We start from the raw sequence: 19,626 nt of genomic DNA on the forward strand, positions 1-19,626 counted from the left end.
TTATTGTAGGGTTCCGCCCCCCCAATAGTAGAATGATGTTTATTTTTTAGAACTACCCCTTTTCTGTTCACCTCCCTCCTGCCAATTGCCAACCTACCTTTGGAGAGATAAGGACAATGAGCCTAGAAGTGGTTGGTAGAGGACATGCTGCTGGGCAGAGGCCAAAGGCTTAAGGACTCATCTCATTAGGGCCTACAGAGGGATGGGCTTGGCTGTGTCACTTGTAAGGCTGCTTTAGGTTTTCTTGCCTCCTCTGCATTTCTCTGCCCTTCTTCCCCAGTCACTTGCATATAGCCATTCTGATACTTAGACAGAGCACTGCCTTTGAGTTTGAGTTCCACAGTTCCACAGAGAGCTTGCACTTGATTGTTTCACTTTTCTTTGTGATCATATTCCTTACCATAGTCTCTATTGTTGATCTGTTTACATTGTTAATTCAGATTTCTGGGACCATTGTTGATAAAAGTGGACGGACTCTTTCTGGCCAGACAGGAGAGGCATTTGTCATCAGCGTGTCTCATTCAAACCCACTTTGGTGAGTGACTCTTTCTCTTGTGCACTTTTACTTGGGGCTACATCATGTGGCCCAGAGAGGCCTTGCTTCTGTTTCCCACTGTGCCATATCCATGGTACACTGGATTTCCTGTAATCTTTGAGACTTGTCTCTAAGGGCTTTAAGCCTCTGTACTAAATGGAGAGCTGTCATACCTTTTGGGCAGTCAGATGTTTGCCTGTGAGTCTGTAGGTGCTGATAGTTTAAGACTGCTTCACTGGGAGTGCTCTTAGGCTCTTAACAATTTACATTTTCAGAAAAATGATTGCAGGTGTTAATGCAGTGTCCCTCCCTATTTGTGGGACAACCAGAACCATCCTAGAGTAAATTAAAGAAGGAACATTAGTCAGGTTTTTTTCTTTTAAGAATGGAGGGGTATGTAGAAGTTAACACTCATGTGATAAGGGTTAATATGTGAGAAACTGTTGTTTAATGATTGACTGTAGTCAGACTCTTCGTTTACAAAGAGCAATAGAATCCTTTATGATTCTATTTATTTATTGAAATCCTGCTATGTGCCCTAGAATACTTGGCCAAGTGAACTAGTCCACATTAAGAAGAAACACTTCACTAAATAAGAATGTAAAACATGGCTAACCAGATGCTTGCTGCTGATCTTGGTGACCTGATTTGATCACAAGGACCTACATGGTAGAAGGAAAGAATTCACCCCTATAAGTTGTCCTCTGATTCCCAGGTGCCCCCCATATTCCCTCTCCCAAATTCAGATGGTAAAACACATGGAATACAGAAACAGTGAAGGAAATATGGCTATATGCAGTAGTGAGTCCTGGTACGATTCAGAGATGGCTCTTTAGAGACGGTAACATCTGCACTCTGTTGGAAGACTTGAGCCTGACGTTGCTAAGCAGCGAGCCAGGTAGATGCGTATGTCAGAATGGCTTGATCAGTATGAGACCTGTATAGTTGATGAAGAACGTCCATATATGATGCTTCTTTTGATCTTTATTAGAACCCTAAGAACTGAGTGAGCATTGCTTGTTGTTTTGAAGGCTGCTTAGCTGGGTCTTGTCAACTCTGGAAAAGACAAATTAACATTGGATCTAAGTTTGGAAAACATTAAAATGATAGCACAATGATTTACAATGTTTTTGTTTGTTTGTTTTAAATATATGGAATCCAGGTAGCAGCTGCCTTGATTACTTTTCTGTTGCTGTGATGAAACACCATGACCAAGGGAACTTAAAAATGAAAGCATTTAATTTTAGGGCTTACAGTTTCAGATGGTTAGTGCTCATGACCATCAAGGGAGGGAACATGGTATCGGGCAGGCATGTCCCTGGAGCAGTAGCTGAGAGTTAACATCTTGAGGCATAACCACCTAGCAGGGAATGATGCTTAAAGCCAGCCCTAGTGACACACCTCCTAGTCCTTCCCAAACAGTTTTACCAACTGAAACAAGTGAGCCCCTGGGGCCCATTATCACTCATACCATCACAGTGTCCTAAATGAACGGTACCAAATGTACTCGGAAAATAGCTAAACTGGAAGCGTTTGTTCAGGTGTACATTAACCAAGCATTGGACCTTGCATTCATTCATTTATTGAGTCAGCATTTCATGGAGCTCTTCGATTGGTCTCAAACTTGTTGTGGCAGTGAGGAGGCCTCCTGCTCCCTCCTCCTTCTAAGTTCTGGGATTACAGACATCTGCCATCATGCTTGGGCTTGGACTTGTCTGTCTTAAGGGAGATGTGAGGGTTGGTTGAAAATTGGTGATCGGAGAATTATGTTTGCTTTACATCTGGTGCCGGTCTATTTAGAAAGGGCATGGGGGTGGTGTGCAGAAAGCACAGAGTTTTCTGTACTCCCTCCCTGTCCCCACTTCTGCCAGTTTTCCCTGTTACCATCTTGCCTTGGTGTGGTTCAGTGTTACTACATTATTAACTGAGTATTAGTCATCATCAGAGCTTATTTTTGTGTATTCTGTGGATCTCTGCAGAGTGACACATATCTGACATTATAAAAACATACAGAATAGTTTTGGTCACCAAAAAAATCTGGGTTTTCTACACATGTTCATTTCTTTACTGTAACTTTTATGCATAAATATTTTGAATGAAAGATGATGATTCTAAAACATCTGCTTACTGTTTTTCCAGCATTGGATTAAATTGTGCTCTAGGTGCTGCTGAAATGAGGCCTTTCATCGAAACAATCGGAAAATGCACAACAGCCTATGTCCTCTGTTATCCAAATGCAGGTGAGTGTAGGGGGTGTTGCACATGGAGAACTTTATACTCAAGGCATGGGAAATGGGTAACAAGTTTTGATTTGAAGAATTTATGTGTGTGTGTGTGTGTGTGTGTGTGTGTGTGTGTGTGTGTGTGTGTGTGAGATACATGTAGGGGTGGAAAAGAGAGGGAAAAAGTGAGTCAGGGGATTCAAATGTATGTGTTTGTTTTGAGATTCAACATGAGTTTTGTGCACACACACACACATGTTCTAAGTGCTAAGATTTCTAGTTGAAGGCACATAAAAAATTTAAAGATATTGGTAGATCTTAAACTATCCAGTAACTGTTGATAAATTGGGCTAGCTAAATTTCCCAGGGAATGTTTTGAGCACTGTTCAGCTACTTAGGGCTAAAAATAACTTTATCTATTTTTTAATCCATACTTATACATTAAACATTTTAAAACAATTTTATTAGTATGTGTGTATATGCTCTGTATGTGTGAGTGCAATTGTATGTGTGTCATGGTGTGCATATGGAGGTAAGAGGGTAACTTTGGGAACTGGTTCTCTCCTTCTTCCCTGGAGTTTAAGACTAAAATTCAGGTTGTCAGCCTTGTGCAGCAAATACTTTTACTTGCTGAGACATCTCACCAGCCTCAAATGTATACATTTTAAATTGTGTAATAGTGATCTAGAGAGTTAATTTGGGGGCTGAGACACTGGTTCAATACCCAGCACCCACATGCTGGCTCACATCCATGTGTAACTCCAGTTCTAGGGGATTCAACACCCTCCTCTGACCCCTGTGGGCACAAGGCATGCAGGTGGTGCACAGTCATACACTCATACACAATAAAAAAACAAACAAATAAATATGATTAGGGCAGGCCGTGAATCCAACAGGAAACTAAATAGTCAGAGAATAAAGCTTAAGGTTATACTAAAGAGAGACAAACATTTACCTTCAGTATAAAAATGTCACAAGCCATAGTAAAAAATACATATGTGAAATAGTTCAGATACTATGAAATCCTTTGTGTTTTCTGAAACACAGTAGAAATATTTACCTAATTTGAAAAAGAAGGCTGGCTTTACTTATTTTTAGTTGCATTGCATGTCAGTGTTCATTAGTACAAAGGTTATGGAAGTGTGTACAGGGTGCCTTCCACACACGCAGTTTTATAAAAAGATTGAATTATCTTGTAGGAAGGGGCTTGGAAGGGGACACTGGGGCACTGTTCCAACTGGTAGAGAATTACTGTTTAATACGCAAAAGCAAAGTGAATGTTTGCCTGATTTTGTTGTTGCTATGCTATTTCTGCTGTATAAATAATGTGTTATTTACTTTTGCAAGCAATTATCATTTTATTATCAATACAGAATTTTATGTTATCTTTTAAAGCACTTGTTAAGATAGTTTTGAATAATGGTTGAAATGTTCTTTCTCAGGTCTTCCTAATACTTTTGGTGACTATGATGACACACCATCCATGATGGCCATGCAGCTGAAGGTCAGGGATCCTTTCATTGCAGTTTTGAGGAGACAGTGTTACTTTAATTAATTAACTAATTAACTTACTTTGAGATCTGGATTGTCTTGCCTAAGCTGCTCTTAACTGGTTATCCTTCTGCCTCAGCCTCCTGAATAGTTGGGATTAAATCGCATGTGCTAACATGCCTGATGGCATTTAGCATATTTAGAAGCAGAATTTTCCCTCAAAATCTAGTATAAACATAATGGAGTAAAGCTTAGATACTGAGTCGAGAAGTGGAAGCATAAGGCAGGGCTTTGCTGTTTCCTTACTGATTGGCAGCAGTAGCCAATCCTGGAAAATTCCAGGTAAAGTCCTTGCCAGACCAAATGGAATGTGGTTCTTGCTTAGTGTCCCTTCTGCAACTCTACCACATAATGTCTTCACACTGCTGGGTGGACTAAGTGTCCACATGGCTCCCTGTTGTCACCTTCGAAACCTTCCCTTGAATGGACTTGCCATCTTTGAATCACGAGACTGCGTTACCTCCTGCTGCTGCTTAGTGCATCCATCTCCTAATGCGCTGTTTTTATTTGTCTGGGTTTTTTTTTTTCTCAAAGACTGTTTCTGAGTCAGTTCTTAGGATCTATTTGTGTTTGTTTGTTTCTATTGAGATAGGATTTTTGAGCTTGTGATTCTCCTGCCTCAGTTTTCTGAGTACTGAGATGATCATTTCAGTTATCTGAAGTAGACAGTTGTGGCTCTCTTTCTTACCCCTTTCCTTTTCCTTCATTGGCCTCTGGTTGCACCACACCCTGGTGAGTAGTATGCACCTTACCCCATGCATTTGATGGAACACTGGAAACATGACTGGTGTGACAGAGGACCTTTATTATATTATTATTATTATTATTATTATTATTATTATTATTATTATTATTATTATTATTATTATTATTATTATTATTATTATTTTGAGACAGGGTTTCTCTGCGAGGTGCTGGTTGACCTGGAACTTGTTCCAAAGACCAGGCTCACCTTATACTAACAGATATTCCCCTGCCTCTGCCTCCTGAATGCTGGGATTAAAGGTGTGTGCCGCATTTTTTATTTAAAAAATTTTAGAATTAAACTGAAAAGTGGTTACTTGTATGGTATTTGGAAATGGATTGTCCATTTCATATCCATTCTGTCCAGCATATGGGTAAAAACTGTTTCATTATAGAGGCAAATAAAATTTCTATTGTGTTTCAGACAGCATTAAAGGCTTCATAGTATCTGAGCTATTTCTCATGTATTTTTTACCCATGGCTTATGATACTTTTGTATCTAAAGTAAATATGTTTATCTCTCTTTAGTATAATCTTAGTTATTCAGGAAATGTAAAAAGCAAATGTTCTTATGTTAAGTTTAGAATTCAGATGAACTCACTTTTCCTAACTACAGGACTTCGCTGTGGATGGCTTGGTGAATATAGTTGGTGGATGCTGTGGTTCTACACCTGATCATATCAGGTAATGGTTACTGCTTTTTCTTGCTTTAAAATTTTTTTGTATTGATTATTTTTAATAATACTTTTATTAATTTTTGGAGAATTTCACACATGTATATAATTATCTTGATCATATTTACTCTGGACTCCTACCCTTTATGTGCCTATGAGGCAGGGTCTTGCTATGTGTGGTCCTCATTGTGCAAAGCCTGGGCTGGCCTTGAACCTGTAGCAGTCCCACTGACTCAGCCTCACAAGTTCTGGGATTATAGTATATACCACCATGTCTAGCCTTTTTTCTCGTGTGTGTGTGTGTGTGTGTGTGTGTGTGTGTGTGTGTGTGTGTGTGTATGTGTGTGTGTGCGCGCGCGCATGCGTGCAGGTCTCTGTGTGGGTCTCTGTGTTTATAGGCATTCATAAACTGCCCAATGTTTTGGGTGCTGCATCTGACTGTCTCTATCTCGCAGCCTTGTTTGCTTGTCCCTCCTCTTCTCCCCTATGTGCTCCTCATTCTCCTCTTCTCGCCTCCCTTAAGGTCTCACTGTGTAGCTCCTGCTGGCTTAAATCCTATGTTCTGTAGCCTGGACTGTCCTAGACGCGTGTGGCCCAAGCCGACCTCAGACTCATGGCACCTCCTGCCTCAGCTTCTGAGTGTTGAGAATGCAGGTGGGGACCCTTTTGTCCAACTTAATATTGCCTGTGCTTATCAGCTAAATTGTTTACCCACAAGTTTGTATGTTGAAATTTTAACCCTCAGTACTTGGAATGTGACTGTATTTGGAGATGAGCCTTTAAAAGTGCCCGTTAAAGGAATGAGTGGCTCCACCATGAGTGCACCATGGCTGCACAATGAGTGTCCATGTAAGAACAAGATACAAGCGCACAGGTGAAGGGAAGGTTGTGTAGACACAAGAAGTCAGCAACCGCAAACCTCAGGGAGAGAGGGGCCTTAGAAGAACCATCTTGTCAGCATCTCAGTTGCAGACTGTCCACCAGATTTTAAGAAAATCAGTTTCTTTAAGCCTTGTTGCTGTGGCAGTAATATTGCTTCTTATGAAAATGTAAGTAAAAGTAGCTTTATATTAAGAAACATTCTAAAAATGAAAGTAGTTTAGAAAAAGGACAGTGAGCTGTCATGTGCAGATCACATCATTGCCATCATTTTTAGTTTTGCCATTGCTATTTTGCCTGACCCTCAACTTCTCCCCCTGGAATATTGTAAATTCCATATAAGACTCTACCAGCAATTAATCATTTGAATGCTCACAGAAGGACAGGTGTGTTTTCTTGGGTGCAGCACATACCTTTATTAGTCTTTCTGGGAGAGAAAAAGCAGTCAAGTGACTAGCATCTTGAAGCCAAGAGGAGGATCTTCCCTGGTCCTGTGCAGTCAGTGCTTACCCAGGCTTTCAAGGGCCAGTGAGAAGGCAGGAGTGAAAACAACAGTGCTGCTGTGGCTGTGTTTATCCTTACATGTTGTGGCAGCCCAGTCAGCATTAATGAGCTTCCTGGTGCTGAGAAAGTTGACGGATGTAACGGCTGTTGTACATTTAAGTAGGAGATCAGTATGTGCATGGGTATATTGATGCAGACTTAATTTTATAGTTGGAAATTAGCTTAATTAAATTGATGTTACTCTGAATTAATGAATATAGTGTTTTCTCTTTTCATTTAGAGAAATTGCTGAAGCTGTGAAAAACTGTAAGCCTAGAGTTCCACCTGCTAGTGTTTTTAAAGGGCATATGTTACTATCTGGTAAGTCATGAGGATGTAGTTTTGATCTCATTTGTAGGATGTATATAGCATGCATATTTCTAAGTGCAAGTGATATTTATGTGAAGAAGCATATTAGGTCAAAGAAGAGTGGCTAGTTTTCTTGACCCTTAGGCAAATTTTACTAAACTCTTTTTCTAGGGATGGGATGGAAAGATTAATTTCAGAGTAAAAATGAATGAAGGCTGGGCTCATGTACTTGTTTACAATGAGACTCTGTGGGCTTGTCTTTCCTGCACAGTAACGGCATACCCTTGTCCATTGCCTAACACTTTTAATGGTCAGTTGATAGGAATTATTGAAAATGGTCAAGGTCTGGTGCTTTGCAATGGCAACAGCATCTTCCTGGAAAATCTTATTTGCTTCCAAACATTATTATTAGGATCTTACATTTGCCATTTGTTTGGGACTTTACAGTTATTTGCATATTTATTTTCTGTGTCTGTCTACCTCCCTCTCTGCTCCCCCCCCCCATCACCTCTTGGCTTTTTGAGTCAGGGTCTCTCTATGTAGCCCTGGCTGTCCTGGAACTCACTGTGTAGATCCAGCCTCAAACTCACAGAGATTCACCTGTCTCTATCTCCTGAGTGTTGAGACTAAAATCATGTATCACCATGCCTGGCTTTTTTATTTTACTCTTTTCCTGAAATGGTGATGTATTGAGACAGGTATCACTGTATAGCCAAGGGTCACCTCAGACTAGCAATCCTCCTGTCTCTACTTTCTGAGTTGTAGGATTACAAGTGTTTGTCATTGTATCCAACCTGAAGAACATTTTGTTAGCCTGTGTGTAAATGGTAAACAGGGAAGTACTGCTTCTTTGTCAGATTTGTTGTTCCTGCTAGGTCAGAAGCACTTTGTAGAATGCCATTACATCATACAAGCATCCTCAGCAGTTGGTGGTTGCTATCCCTGTTTGCCTGGCAGACAAACCTCCAGGTTATGTGAAAGATCAGGGCACAAGGCTTGCTACCAGTAATAACAGTCAGCAGCTGAAACAGTAGAAAATGTTTGCCTCCTGAATTTGTGAGCAAGTGGCCTGGAGTATTTGTATAATTACCCAGTTCATATTCATAATCTTCCTCTTGCTCATACTGGCTTCTTCATATAATGCTTTGGCAAAGGACTCAGAGGCCATTTTTGTTTAATGACAGCTCTGATAGCTGGTGCTAATTTTATGCTTCATTTTTATGATAGCAGTGGCAGAGACACTTGACTGTACCTGATTTGTAAGCTGAAAGGTTGTGTGGGCAGTTGTCTTAGGTTGTGTGATCATATGACTGATGTGAACCCAAGGCATGTGTCCCCAGAGCCTGCCTGTGGCTATTCTGGGAGACTGCTTCTTATAATGCTTTAAAAACAAAGGCAGTTTGAGAACCTTTTCTGCAGTGACACTTTACACACTCTCTGTTACTTTTTACCTGAGTATAATATGTCTACATGTGTTATCTGATACTCGCCCCTGAGTTAGCCAGTGCCAGGGGAGATTCTATTACTCCTTAGCAAATGAGGTAATACTATGCAAAAAGTCCAGTGGCTGCCTTGGGTGCCTCGTGGTGGAAGACCTGGCACAGCGATTCCTGGATCTCCATCTAGGTCCTCCTCATTATCTTATTGGGAAGTGCTGCTTTCAGGCTCATGGCCTCTCAGTGAGTCTGTTGATTGGGTGAAGAGATTTGCTCCATTCAGCTGTAAGCTGATTTCTGATAAAGTGTCATGGAGCAAAAGAGAAAACAAAAAATTTTGAGGTATAATATTACAGCATAATATATGCTGGCTTTAAATTCCTGCAAGCTACAAAGTGCTGGGATTACAGTCACGAACAACCATGTCTGACTCAACAATCCTTTTTTTGTTTTTTTTACAATATTTTTTATTTGATAATTTCATGCAGTATATTTTAAACATGTATACATGCCCCAATTTTTCTAATAACTACCCTTTCTCCTCTGCTGTCCTCCCCAATTTTAGTTTTCTCCCCAACCTTCCAGATCCAGTTGGACAAGTAGTTTTGAAAAGAAAAGTAACACACTTTTACCCTCTCCTTCTGTGCTTCCCTGTTTCCCTATATCCCCAGCTTTCAGTATCTTTTCAGCTCATGGTGGGATTTTGTACCCACTTCCCCCATGTAGTCCTGAGTGAGACATAACATATCCCCCCCCCCCCAGCTTAGGGATTTTCAGGGGAGAGTGGGACAGAAACCATACAACTGTCAGAGGCTGTGCGTAGCATCAAGCAGGGTTTTCCAGACACAGCAGAGCAGTTGCATGCATGAACTCACAGCAGTCAGGGCAGCATGCACAGAATCCTCCTTTGATTTGCCATTTCTTCATGGCTCTCCCCAGACCCTTAGTTAAATATGAGCGGCGATGACTTTCCCTTCATTTTCAGAGGTTCTATGATATAGCTCACTAGCAGCACAGAGCTCTGAAGTGTTTTCTTTTTGGGTGATCTTGTTGTAAGCACAGTTGCAACAGGTGGCCCTTTATTGAATGGAAGATTGTGACCCCGTCTCCCTACCAGATCTCCTGTCCACCTGCTCCGATGAGCTTTGACATTCTAGCTGTGAATATTTTGCTTGTTTCATGTCATCCATGTGCATTTTCAAGAATTTTTCAAAATGCTTGCCTTTTAAGGTCTAGAGCCCTTCAGGATTGGACCATACACCAACTTTGTTAACATTGGAGAGCGCTGTAACGTGGCAGGATCCAGGAAGTTTGCTAAACTCATCATGGCAGGAAACTATGAAGTGAGCACCCTCATGAGACCGCTGGGGTATTGCCTTGCCTCTGGGTAGACAAGTGCATTCTGTTCTGGCTGGTGAGGAAGCCTGTGAGGATGCTAGTGGCAGCTGGCAGTGGTTGGGGAGGCTGGGAGACTTGAAGTCGCTGCTGTTGACACTGGTTAAAAAAGCACTAATCACATTTGGGGCATAGAGTGATCCAGTTTCTAGTCTTTGCTTGTTAAGTAAGTTTGGATATTTGGGAATACTCTCCATTTTGGCGTCTCTGAAACCTTTCTATGGAAAGTGAAAGCCAAGGGATTCCTATTTTAAAAAATTATATATTACGTCTGTGAGCATTTTGATTATATGAATGTATGTGCACCATGTGTGGACCTGGTACCCACAGAGACCAGGAGAGGCCATTGAATTCCCAGGAGACCGAGCTACAGATGTTTGTGAAAGGCATGTTGGATCTGGGAAATGAACCTGGGTCCTCTACAAGAATAAGAATTTTTAACTACTGAGTCTTCTTCTGCTCCTCCAAAAGAGAATTCTTACCCATCTGACCACATCAGACACTTACTAATAAAGGCAATCCTGAGTCTATGAGCTGTAGGTCAAAACAAAATGAATAGGCCTTGCCTTGAGAAGTCTGCATTTGTAAGCTTTGTAGTGCTAAAAAGGAGCCAAATTTAATCTACACAGAGCATGTCCAAGAAATCTGGAGAGATTTTATTTTCTAAAAATATTAAAAGTGGAGGAAGTTGATTTTAGGTTTTAGGTTTTTGTTTGTTTTTATCAGGAGCATTGGTACATGTCTCTAATCCCAGCACTTGGAAGGCACAGGCACATAGTTTTCTGAGTTTAGGCTGGCCTGGTCTACATAGTGAAAGCCTGCCTTAAAAAAAAATTTTTTTTTAAATTAGCTTATTTTATGGGTGTGTGTGTGTGTGTGTGTGTGTGTGTGTGTGTATTTGTAACTGAGTGTTCATATGCAAGCTGCTTGCACATGGAGGTCAAAGGACAACTTGTAAGAGTTGATTCTCTTCTTCCATATTTATTTCTTGGGGATCAAACTCAGGTTGTCAGGTTTGGTATCAAGCATCTTTACCAGATGAACCATCCTCTGTCCTTTGTGTTTTAATGATTGATATATATATATATATATATATATATATATATATATATATATATATATATATATATATATATTTCAGGATCTGAATAGATTTAGTTAAAAATACATTCATTTTATTTGTGTGTGTATTGTGAGTTTATACACGTACGTGTGTGTGTCTGTGTGTGCGCGTGTGCGCACGGGCATGCAGAATCTAGAAAAGGGGCATTGAATCTCTTAGAACTGGAGTCAGATGCATTCTGTGGGAATGCCTGGCTTTACATGTGTGCCGAGATCTGAACTCAGTTCCTCGTGATTTTGCGTTAAGTGCTTTACGCTTTGGGCCATCTGACTAGGCTGCGGACTTGGCCCCACACCTCATCCTGCCTCTGCCTTAAACAGTGTCTTACTATGTAGCCCTGGCTGTCCTGGGCTCACTTTGTAGACCATGCTGGCCTTGAACTCACAATGACCTGCCTGCCTCTGCCTCCTGAGTGTTGAGATTATCTTCCTTTTTGGAATTGCTAGTTGTTTCAGGGCGCCCCCTAGAGTTGTTAGTGCAGGTGTTGGCTGCCTGCTGATCCTCATCCCCTTTGCCTTGTTGCTGTTCTTGCTGTCATGTACTCCCATCATGCTTGTCCTCCAATTTGAAAGCTCTTTTTGTGAGTGGGATCCAGTTAAACTTCTTGAGACCATCAGTCTGTCCTCTCCACCTGTGCTTGAAACGTACCATCCTGATTTGCCCCCCCTCTCCCCCTGCCCCCCCCCCCAAGCATTCTGGAGGGCTGCTCTGCCATCATGCCTTGGCTCTTGCTCGCACCTTCTGAAGTGTTTGTGACCCTCAATAGTCAGATGGTGTTTTCAGTTCTCAGAGGAGCTACTTGTAGTTTGATTCTTCTGCCTACACTCTGGATATGAGTTTGCACTTTGAGATTTGATAGTCTTGTTAGTGAGGACAGATACTCCTTTAGGAAGAAGTACACAGCTAGACATACTATTAAGGCTTTCTTACAGATCTAGTCACAGTGCATAGCACATTATATCCTCACTAAACTTGCACAGTCCCCTGAAGCCCAGCTGCTTCTTGTCACCATCTAAAGATGTGATAATGGAGAGTTGGGGAGGCTAACATTCTTAGGCTGTCATCACATAGAATTGATGGAAGGAAGTCTATGACACACATATGTAACTGCCTTGTGTTCTCTGCCTAGGGGGACCTTTAGGGAGATGCAGTTGAAGTGGGGGTGGAGGAGGCCTTCATAGAAAAACCAGGCTAATAGCAGTATCTATTATCAATTTTTAAAAAACCTTTGCTTATTTATTGAGCTACAAAGCTGTAATGAAGACTCAAGTGTCTTATGTTAGCTAGAAAATATCATCGAGGGTCTGGAGAGATGACTCAGCAGCTCCGAGTATGTATAGACTGCTCTTGCTGAGAACCACCCGTTTGGTTCCCAGCACCCACATAAGGCACCTCACTTACCCCTGTACTTCTGCTCCAAGGGATCTTATGCCCTCTACTGGCTTCTATGGGCACCTGCATGCACAGGGCTTACACTTAATAGAGGTGCACATTCATGTGAAAAGTAAGTCTTAACAAAAATCTTTCCCTGTGTGGGGAAACACTGAGGGATTCAGTGAGTTTAGGTGGTTGCTTTAGAGACCTTTCTTGAAGGAGATGGGTTTGAGCTGGATTTAAACCAGAATGGAAGGGAAGGGGATTATGTTGTGAGCAATATCACATGACCTGTGGCACAGAGGCAACACTTGGCTGGGTAGAGTGTTCAGTGAGGGCCAACCAAGAAAGGCATTTGGCGAGAAGGTGCTGCCAGCTTAGAGGCTGAGGAGTTTAGATATCTACTTCATGGTAGGAAGCTGCCTTGGAGGACTTCAAGCAGTGAGATGATGTGTGGAAAGGGTTAGTGATCCATGGCAAGTGTTGGGGCGCAGGGGACAGGCTCAGAGTCAGGGAGCCAACATGTCTGTTTCAGTAACAGGACCTCTGGGAGTGGGAGGAATTACTCTTCCTGGCCATCTTCTAACTGTGCTTCTCCCATTCCTCCTCCAGGAAGCCCTGAGCGTTGCCAAAGTACAGGTGGAAATGGGAGCTCAGGTGCTGGATATCAACATGGACGATGGCATGCTGGATGGTCCCAGTGCAATGACTAGATTTTGCAACTTCATTGCTTCTGAGCCTGACATTGCCAAGGTTGTATAAGGTTTATAATCAAGAATGTTTACTGGGCTTGTTGTCATTCATTTAGCCTTGTCTATCTGTCCACTCAAGAATTTGTTCCCTTTTCCTGTATTGAAAGTATTGTCATTTCTGGTTCTGAGCTTTCTTAATTAACTAGGCAGTCTGTTCACCTGAAGCAGATTTTGGAGAGTGATAGGGCTTTAGCTTGGCTGATGATAGTCACCTGGGAGAAGTAAGCTTTAAGAGACTGAGTTTTGTTGTTGTCTGTACAGTCTGAGAGCCGACTATTGTGTCTCAGAGGGGCGCATTTATTTGTTGCTGCCACACTGATTCAACTCCTGCCGTGGAAAATGACCCCTTTTCAGTTAAACCTTTTTATTATAGTGTGCTAAGGAAAAGCAAAATTGGTAGAGGGTTTTTTTTTTCCTTTGTTTTTAATGGTGTCTTATACCCTACACTGGCCTGGAAATCACTGTGTAGTTGGGATAGCCTTGAGTCACTTTTCTCTTGCTTCCATCTTCTCAGCACTAGGACTTCAGGCTTGTGCCACCAGTTTTATAAACTTAGGATCTCTGCCAGTATTCTACCAGCAGTGCTGCTTCCCCACTCCCCTCCCGGCTCCCCTTTTAAAACAGGCACTCTGTTGTTGAGATAGCCTCCTTGTTCTTTTTGTTGTCTTGTATTCTAGCCTTTCCTGTACACTTGTCATTACTTGTTTAATCATTTATCTTGATAAGCATGGTAAAGCTAAGGTCCTGTCTGCCTTGGAGATGGGGAATCAGTTACTGACTGACTGCCCTGAATAGTCCTAAGTCAGCTATCCTGCCTGGCTTATTTCTTTGTAGCAGTGAATCATTCCTTTCACATGTCTTGGAGCAGAAGCTGGATTAGACCGAGGTCTCTCGTGTGTTCATTTTAGTTGTTTGTTTGGGTTTTTAGCAATTACTGTTTTGGTGGGAATGGAATTAGATCTGTTTTTCCTAATAATTTTTTATCTTCTCAGAAATTTGTTTTTATAAAAGGAAGATATAAATCGAGTAACTTGGTCAGAGGGTTGTTCCTCAAGGACAAGAGGCTCAACCTTCATATGAGTCAGGGCAGAATGCAGGAAACTAGAGAAGGTGTTTGCTTTAGAGTTTAAGTGCTTGGAAGTGTAAACTAGGCCTAAGCCCATGAACTGCTCTCTTGGATTCCTTGCCTTTGAGTTATAAATCCTGGCCCATGCACAGTCTCTTGTGAGCTGATCTTACTCTAAATATTTGAACTTCAAGCTTAAGCAAGTATATTAAAACCCTAAGTTTATTTATTGTTCCTTAAAGAAGAAGTAGAGGTTTTTGTTTGTTTGTTTTGTTTTTTTGTTTGTTTGCTTGGAATTCTTCAGAGGGGACTTGTGGTGACTTGTGATCTGTGATCTTCCTGTCCTTCTGTCTCAGGTGCCCCTGTGCATTGACTCTTCCAATTTTGCTGTGATTGAAGCTGGATTGAAGTGCTGCCAAGGGAAGTGCATAGTCAATAGCATCAGTCTGAAGGAGGGGGAGGAGGACTTCCTGGAGAAGGCCAGGAAGATCAAGAAGTTTGGAGCTGCTGTGGTGGTTATGGCTTTCGATGAGGAAGGGCAGGTAAGTGGTTTCTGTTGGGCTGGTGCTGTTGTGTCAACCAGGTGAGAAAGCAGTGGGAGAAAACCAGGTCTGAAACAGCTGTATGTGTAGAAACACAAATGTGTGTATGTTTGCTTATCTTTCCACACACATACATAATATATTTCTGGAAATTTGACATACTGCACAATCTTTACATCAATGGGGAATGGGGCAGACAGCTGGTTTTGCATTTGAAAGAAGAAATACAGAGTCCTGATGTAGTTTACTTTGTGCTGCTGTAGTAGAATAGCACCATCTCAGCTATTTTTCTGTTGTTATGACAAGACGCCCTGACCAAAGCAACTTAAAAAGAAGTCATTTAATTTGGGGCTCATGGTTACAGAGGTTTAGAGTGAGTCCGCGTCCCGCCATGATAAGGAACATGGCACCATGCAGGCAGGCAGACATGGTACTGGGACAGTAGCTGAGAGCTCACATCTGATCCACAAGTGAGAGCTCACACTACCTGGGAAAGCCCTCGCCCACAGACACACCTCCCTCAGCAGGGCCGTTCTCCTAATCCTTCCCAGCCAGTTCTTCAACCTGGGGATCAGGCACTAAGTATATGATCCCTGGAAGCTGTTCTCATTCAAATCAGCACAACCACAGATCTAGCAATACAAGAGACTTAGTTGGCTCACAATTCTGGAGGCTAAAAAAACTGATAGCGTTTTTGGCTGCTTTGTCCATTAGTGAAGGGGCAGAGAAAAGGTGAGGTAGAGCAAGAGAGTTTGGGACTTGCTTTTCTAACAGTCCACTTTTGGGCACTTTGATTACAAGATAAAGAAAGAAGGAAGAGCCGTCAAACCAAGTTACCCCCCCCCTTTTTTTTTAGTTCATTGTATGTGTTTGAGTGTTGTCTGTGTACCATGCTCATGCCTGGTGCTTATGGCTGTCAGAAGATGGTGTTGGGTCCCCTGGACCTAGAGTTATAGATGGTTGTGAGCTGCCAAGTGACTGCTAGGAACTAAACCTGGGTTCTGCAAGAGCAGTAAGTGCTCTTAACTGCTGAACCATCTTTCGGGCCTTGCTTGTCACCTCTTACCGGTTCCACCACTCAGTACTAGCTCTGTATTCTACTATATACCAAATTAAAGTCTGCGTCCAATAAAGATTGAAATGTAAAAGATCTTGAACAATATTGTCTTAGTTACGTTTATATTGCTGTGAAGAGACATCATGACCATGGCCGCTCTTGCAAAAGAAAACATTTAATTGGGACTTACAGTTCAGAGGTTTAGTCCATCATTGTCACCACAGGAAACATGGTGGCATGCAGGCAGACATGGTGCTGGAGAGGTATCTGAGAGTTCTACATCTGTATCTGCAGGCAGCAAGAAGAGAGAAGTCAGATTATAGTACTGTCTCTGTTTTTTAACTCTTGAAATAAAATTATTTTGATCAAAATGTTTTTATTTTATACAAAAGGTACATTTATCATAACAATAAAATAAAATAAAACAATGAAATAATTCCAGAAGAGTACAAAAGGAAGATGGTTGTCATTGGACCTTCTATTGTATACCCAGTGCACATGATAAGTCAGTTGTTTTTCCCACCATCCTCTACCCTAGTCCACACATCTTTACCCTTGACCTAAGCTCCTGAATTGCTGCAGCCAACTTGAAGATTGTGATTCAGCTGGTTTAGGGTACCATTACTGTGAAACAGAGACGCAAAAGTCCCTCATAGCTCAGAGTCCCGCCTGATTGAGGGATCTGTATCCCATTCTGCTGAGTTTCACATGGGTCTGTGACATCCCAAAGGGTGACTAAGGCTTACCAGCATGTGTGTTTCACAGTACCAAACATGCTGTGTGATGGGATCAGCTCCCTGCAGAGGCCTCTACTATGCCTCACTCTGAGGTCCATTTCTTTTCTTGGTGGCCAGAATCTAGGGACTGTTCTTGGAGTAGAGACTATACCAGATGCCATGAGGACAACTTCACGAGGGCCTAGGTTGTAGAAGGGTCATAGTATAGCTATTCTAGCCCTGGAAGTGCATTCCTATCCTAGGAGCATGTCTGTGCTGTCTTTGGTATGGAGCTATACACCACTCTACACAGTATATACTCTGTGCCCGGTTGGCTCAGAAATTACCAGACTGTGCCTTTTTTATTTGCCAATCAAGTGAAGTTACTTATGCTACCTCCCTAAAGTGCAGGAAGTGTCTGGTCAAAACCAGTTCTTCAGTAGACTTAGAGTTCCCATCCTGACAGTGGGACCCTCCCACCATGCAGGCTCTTAAAGACTGAGAGGTACATATTTCAGTGGGATTAATCATTTTCAAGAAACCCTTTTCCCTCCTTTATTTAGAACTTACCTTCATAATTGTCATGCTTTCTTGCGGAGTGATAGCAAGCATAGGAATGCACCCTTACCTGCCCTGAACTATACGTACTGCACTTTTCTCTACACATGCATACCTGTGTAGTAAACCCTGTAAGTTAGGAACAGTAAGAAGTTAGCTAAACTGTAATGTCAGTTTTTCTCAAAACACCATACTGTACTTTTGACCTTCTCACCGTGGGTGCTTTATAGCTTTTATTTGGTGTACCTTGCTTGTCAACATCACCAATTCTGTGCTCAGGAGCCACTTGAGTAATATAAGGAGCATGTGCCAGGTGTACGGGTTCTTTTATTTCCAGCACTTTATGGGCAGAAGCATGTGGACCTCTAAGAGCTCTATGGTAGCACAGCAAGTTTTAGAACGAGACCCTGTCTCCAAATAAATACATGAGAAAGGATCATGTGAGCATGTATTCATTGAGTGAATGTTAGACAACTAACATTGCCTAACATGAGACTTTGGGGATGACTCATATCCCAGGTGGGATGGAGCAGGACAGTTCAGGATGTGAGGTTTTGTCACACTTTCAGAGTGGCATGAAATTAGAAGCTTAAGAACTATAATTTCTGGATTCTTCTATCTAATATTCGTGGACTGCAAGTGACAGTGGGAAACTAGTACCATGAAATATGGAAATGTGGACTAGAAAGGACACCTGCTTTTTCTTTTGCTTATTCCCAGAGCATACTGGATTAACAATGGCCAGAAATTCAGAATGCAGTTAGATGAGTGTGCTGTTTGGAGGTAATCTGAAGACAGCTTCCTCGACAAAGTGAAGAACCACTGAGTAAAAGTAGCATTGATTCACTTATTCATCCCCTCTACATGGCATTGAGCACATTCTCACATTCTCTGGGCTCTGGGGATACAGTTAAGACTGCCATTCTAGCTAGTGAGATAATAATAGGTAGTAAAACAGCCAAGAATAAGACGTTGCTAAGCTATGTCTCTGGAAAGAGATGTTCCCAAGGAAAGGAGAAGGTAGGAAGGGTGGTTGTGTGCTGATTTGGAAGAAGTGACTAACAGACTCCGAAGGGACAGTTGACTCTGAGCTGTCAACACAGTTAGGCCTTGCATGTTCTAGGCAGGGCGGCAATAACGGAAAGGCTCTGAAGTAGCAATAACATGGCAGGGTTTAGGAACATCAGAGGAGTAGTGAGGAGTTAGGGCAAATGGTGGAAGGCAAATGGTAGGACAGTGGTGGAGGTAGAGGCCCTGGCTAAGTGTTATGGACTGAGGAGCAGGGAGGGTGAGCTTTGCTGGAATCTGTGTTGTTTGAGTGTTTGTTTGTTTTAAGGATCTTGTTTAGAAGAATAGCGATAATGTACGTACGTACATACTTTATGAATGTATGTATTTAAGATTTATTATATTATATTATATATTATATAATATGTTATATATCATATCATATCATATTATATATATACGAGGTGCTTACATGTATGTATGTACACCATGTGCAAGCAGTGTGTACAGACCAGAAGAAAGAATCTGGTCATCTGGAATTTAAGAGGTGAGCCTCCTTGTGCTTAATGGGAACCAAACTTGGATCCTCTGGAAGAGCAGTAAGTGCTCGTGACTGTCTAGCCACCCTTCTAGCTTTTGTTATCGCTTTGAGACAGTGTCACATTATATAGTCCTGGATGGCCTGGAACTTACTATATAACCTAGGTTGGCCTTGAACTCAGAGATCCACTTATCTCTGCCTTTCAGGGTGATGGAATTAATGGTGTGCACCATTTTGCCAACACTGATTTCTAGTTGCAACTTGAGGCACATGGTAACAAGCATGTAGGTAGGTGGGTGTGGGGAATAAATATGTGTCCTTGAGTCTATGTTGCAGGAGGACCCAAGAAAGCATGTGAGTGGTTGGCACAGTGCAGCAGGTCAGGAGAGGCAGGCCACTTTGAGGGACTCTTTCCCATTGTAGCCCACAGTGACCTGACAGTCATGTGTGTAACTCATGGTGGCACCTACCTGTCACAGTTCTGACTCATCCTCTCAAGTGTTAGAATTACAGGTGTGATGCTCAGCTGCTTAGTTTTTAATGTCTTTAGTGGAGTTTGACTTTTAAATCACATCTACCTTTAGGAAGCCACTTTGTTAAT

At 41.9% G+C, this 19,626-nt stretch overlaps 1 protein-coding gene across 3 annotated transcripts in view; it reads left to right on the top strand.

Annotated features, from left to right (window-relative positions):
* The window catches only part of MTR (5-methyltetrahydrofolate-homocysteine methyltransferase), an 81,625-nt gene that overhangs the window by 21,024 nt on the left and 40,975 nt on the right, over positions 1-19,626 (top strand). For 2 of the 3 annotated variants that reach the window (XM_084782765.1, XM_084782766.1), the window contains exons 8-15: positions 441-535; positions 2,675-2,775; positions 4,200-4,261; positions 5,669-5,736; positions 7,390-7,469; positions 10,124-10,236; positions 13,398-13,538; positions 14,960-15,145. In XM_084782765.1, the coding sequence (XP_084638891.1) occupies positions 441-535; positions 2,675-2,775; positions 4,200-4,261; positions 5,669-5,736; positions 7,390-7,469; positions 10,124-10,236; positions 13,398-13,538; positions 14,960-15,145 (846 nt within the window). Of the gene's footprint in view, positions 1-440; positions 536-1,973; positions 2,273-2,674; positions 2,776-4,199; positions 4,262-5,668; positions 5,737-7,389; positions 7,470-10,123; positions 10,237-13,397; positions 13,539-14,959; positions 15,146-19,626 lie in introns of those variants that run through there. The other variant, XM_084782767.1, reaches the window with a different exon arrangement.

This window comes from Acomys minous (assembly GCF_964271855.1).
Source record: "Acomys minous genome assembly, chromosome: 5".
In the NCBI taxonomy this organism is placed as follows: domain Eukaryota; kingdom Metazoa; phylum Chordata; class Mammalia; order Rodentia; family Muridae; genus Acomys; species Acomys minous.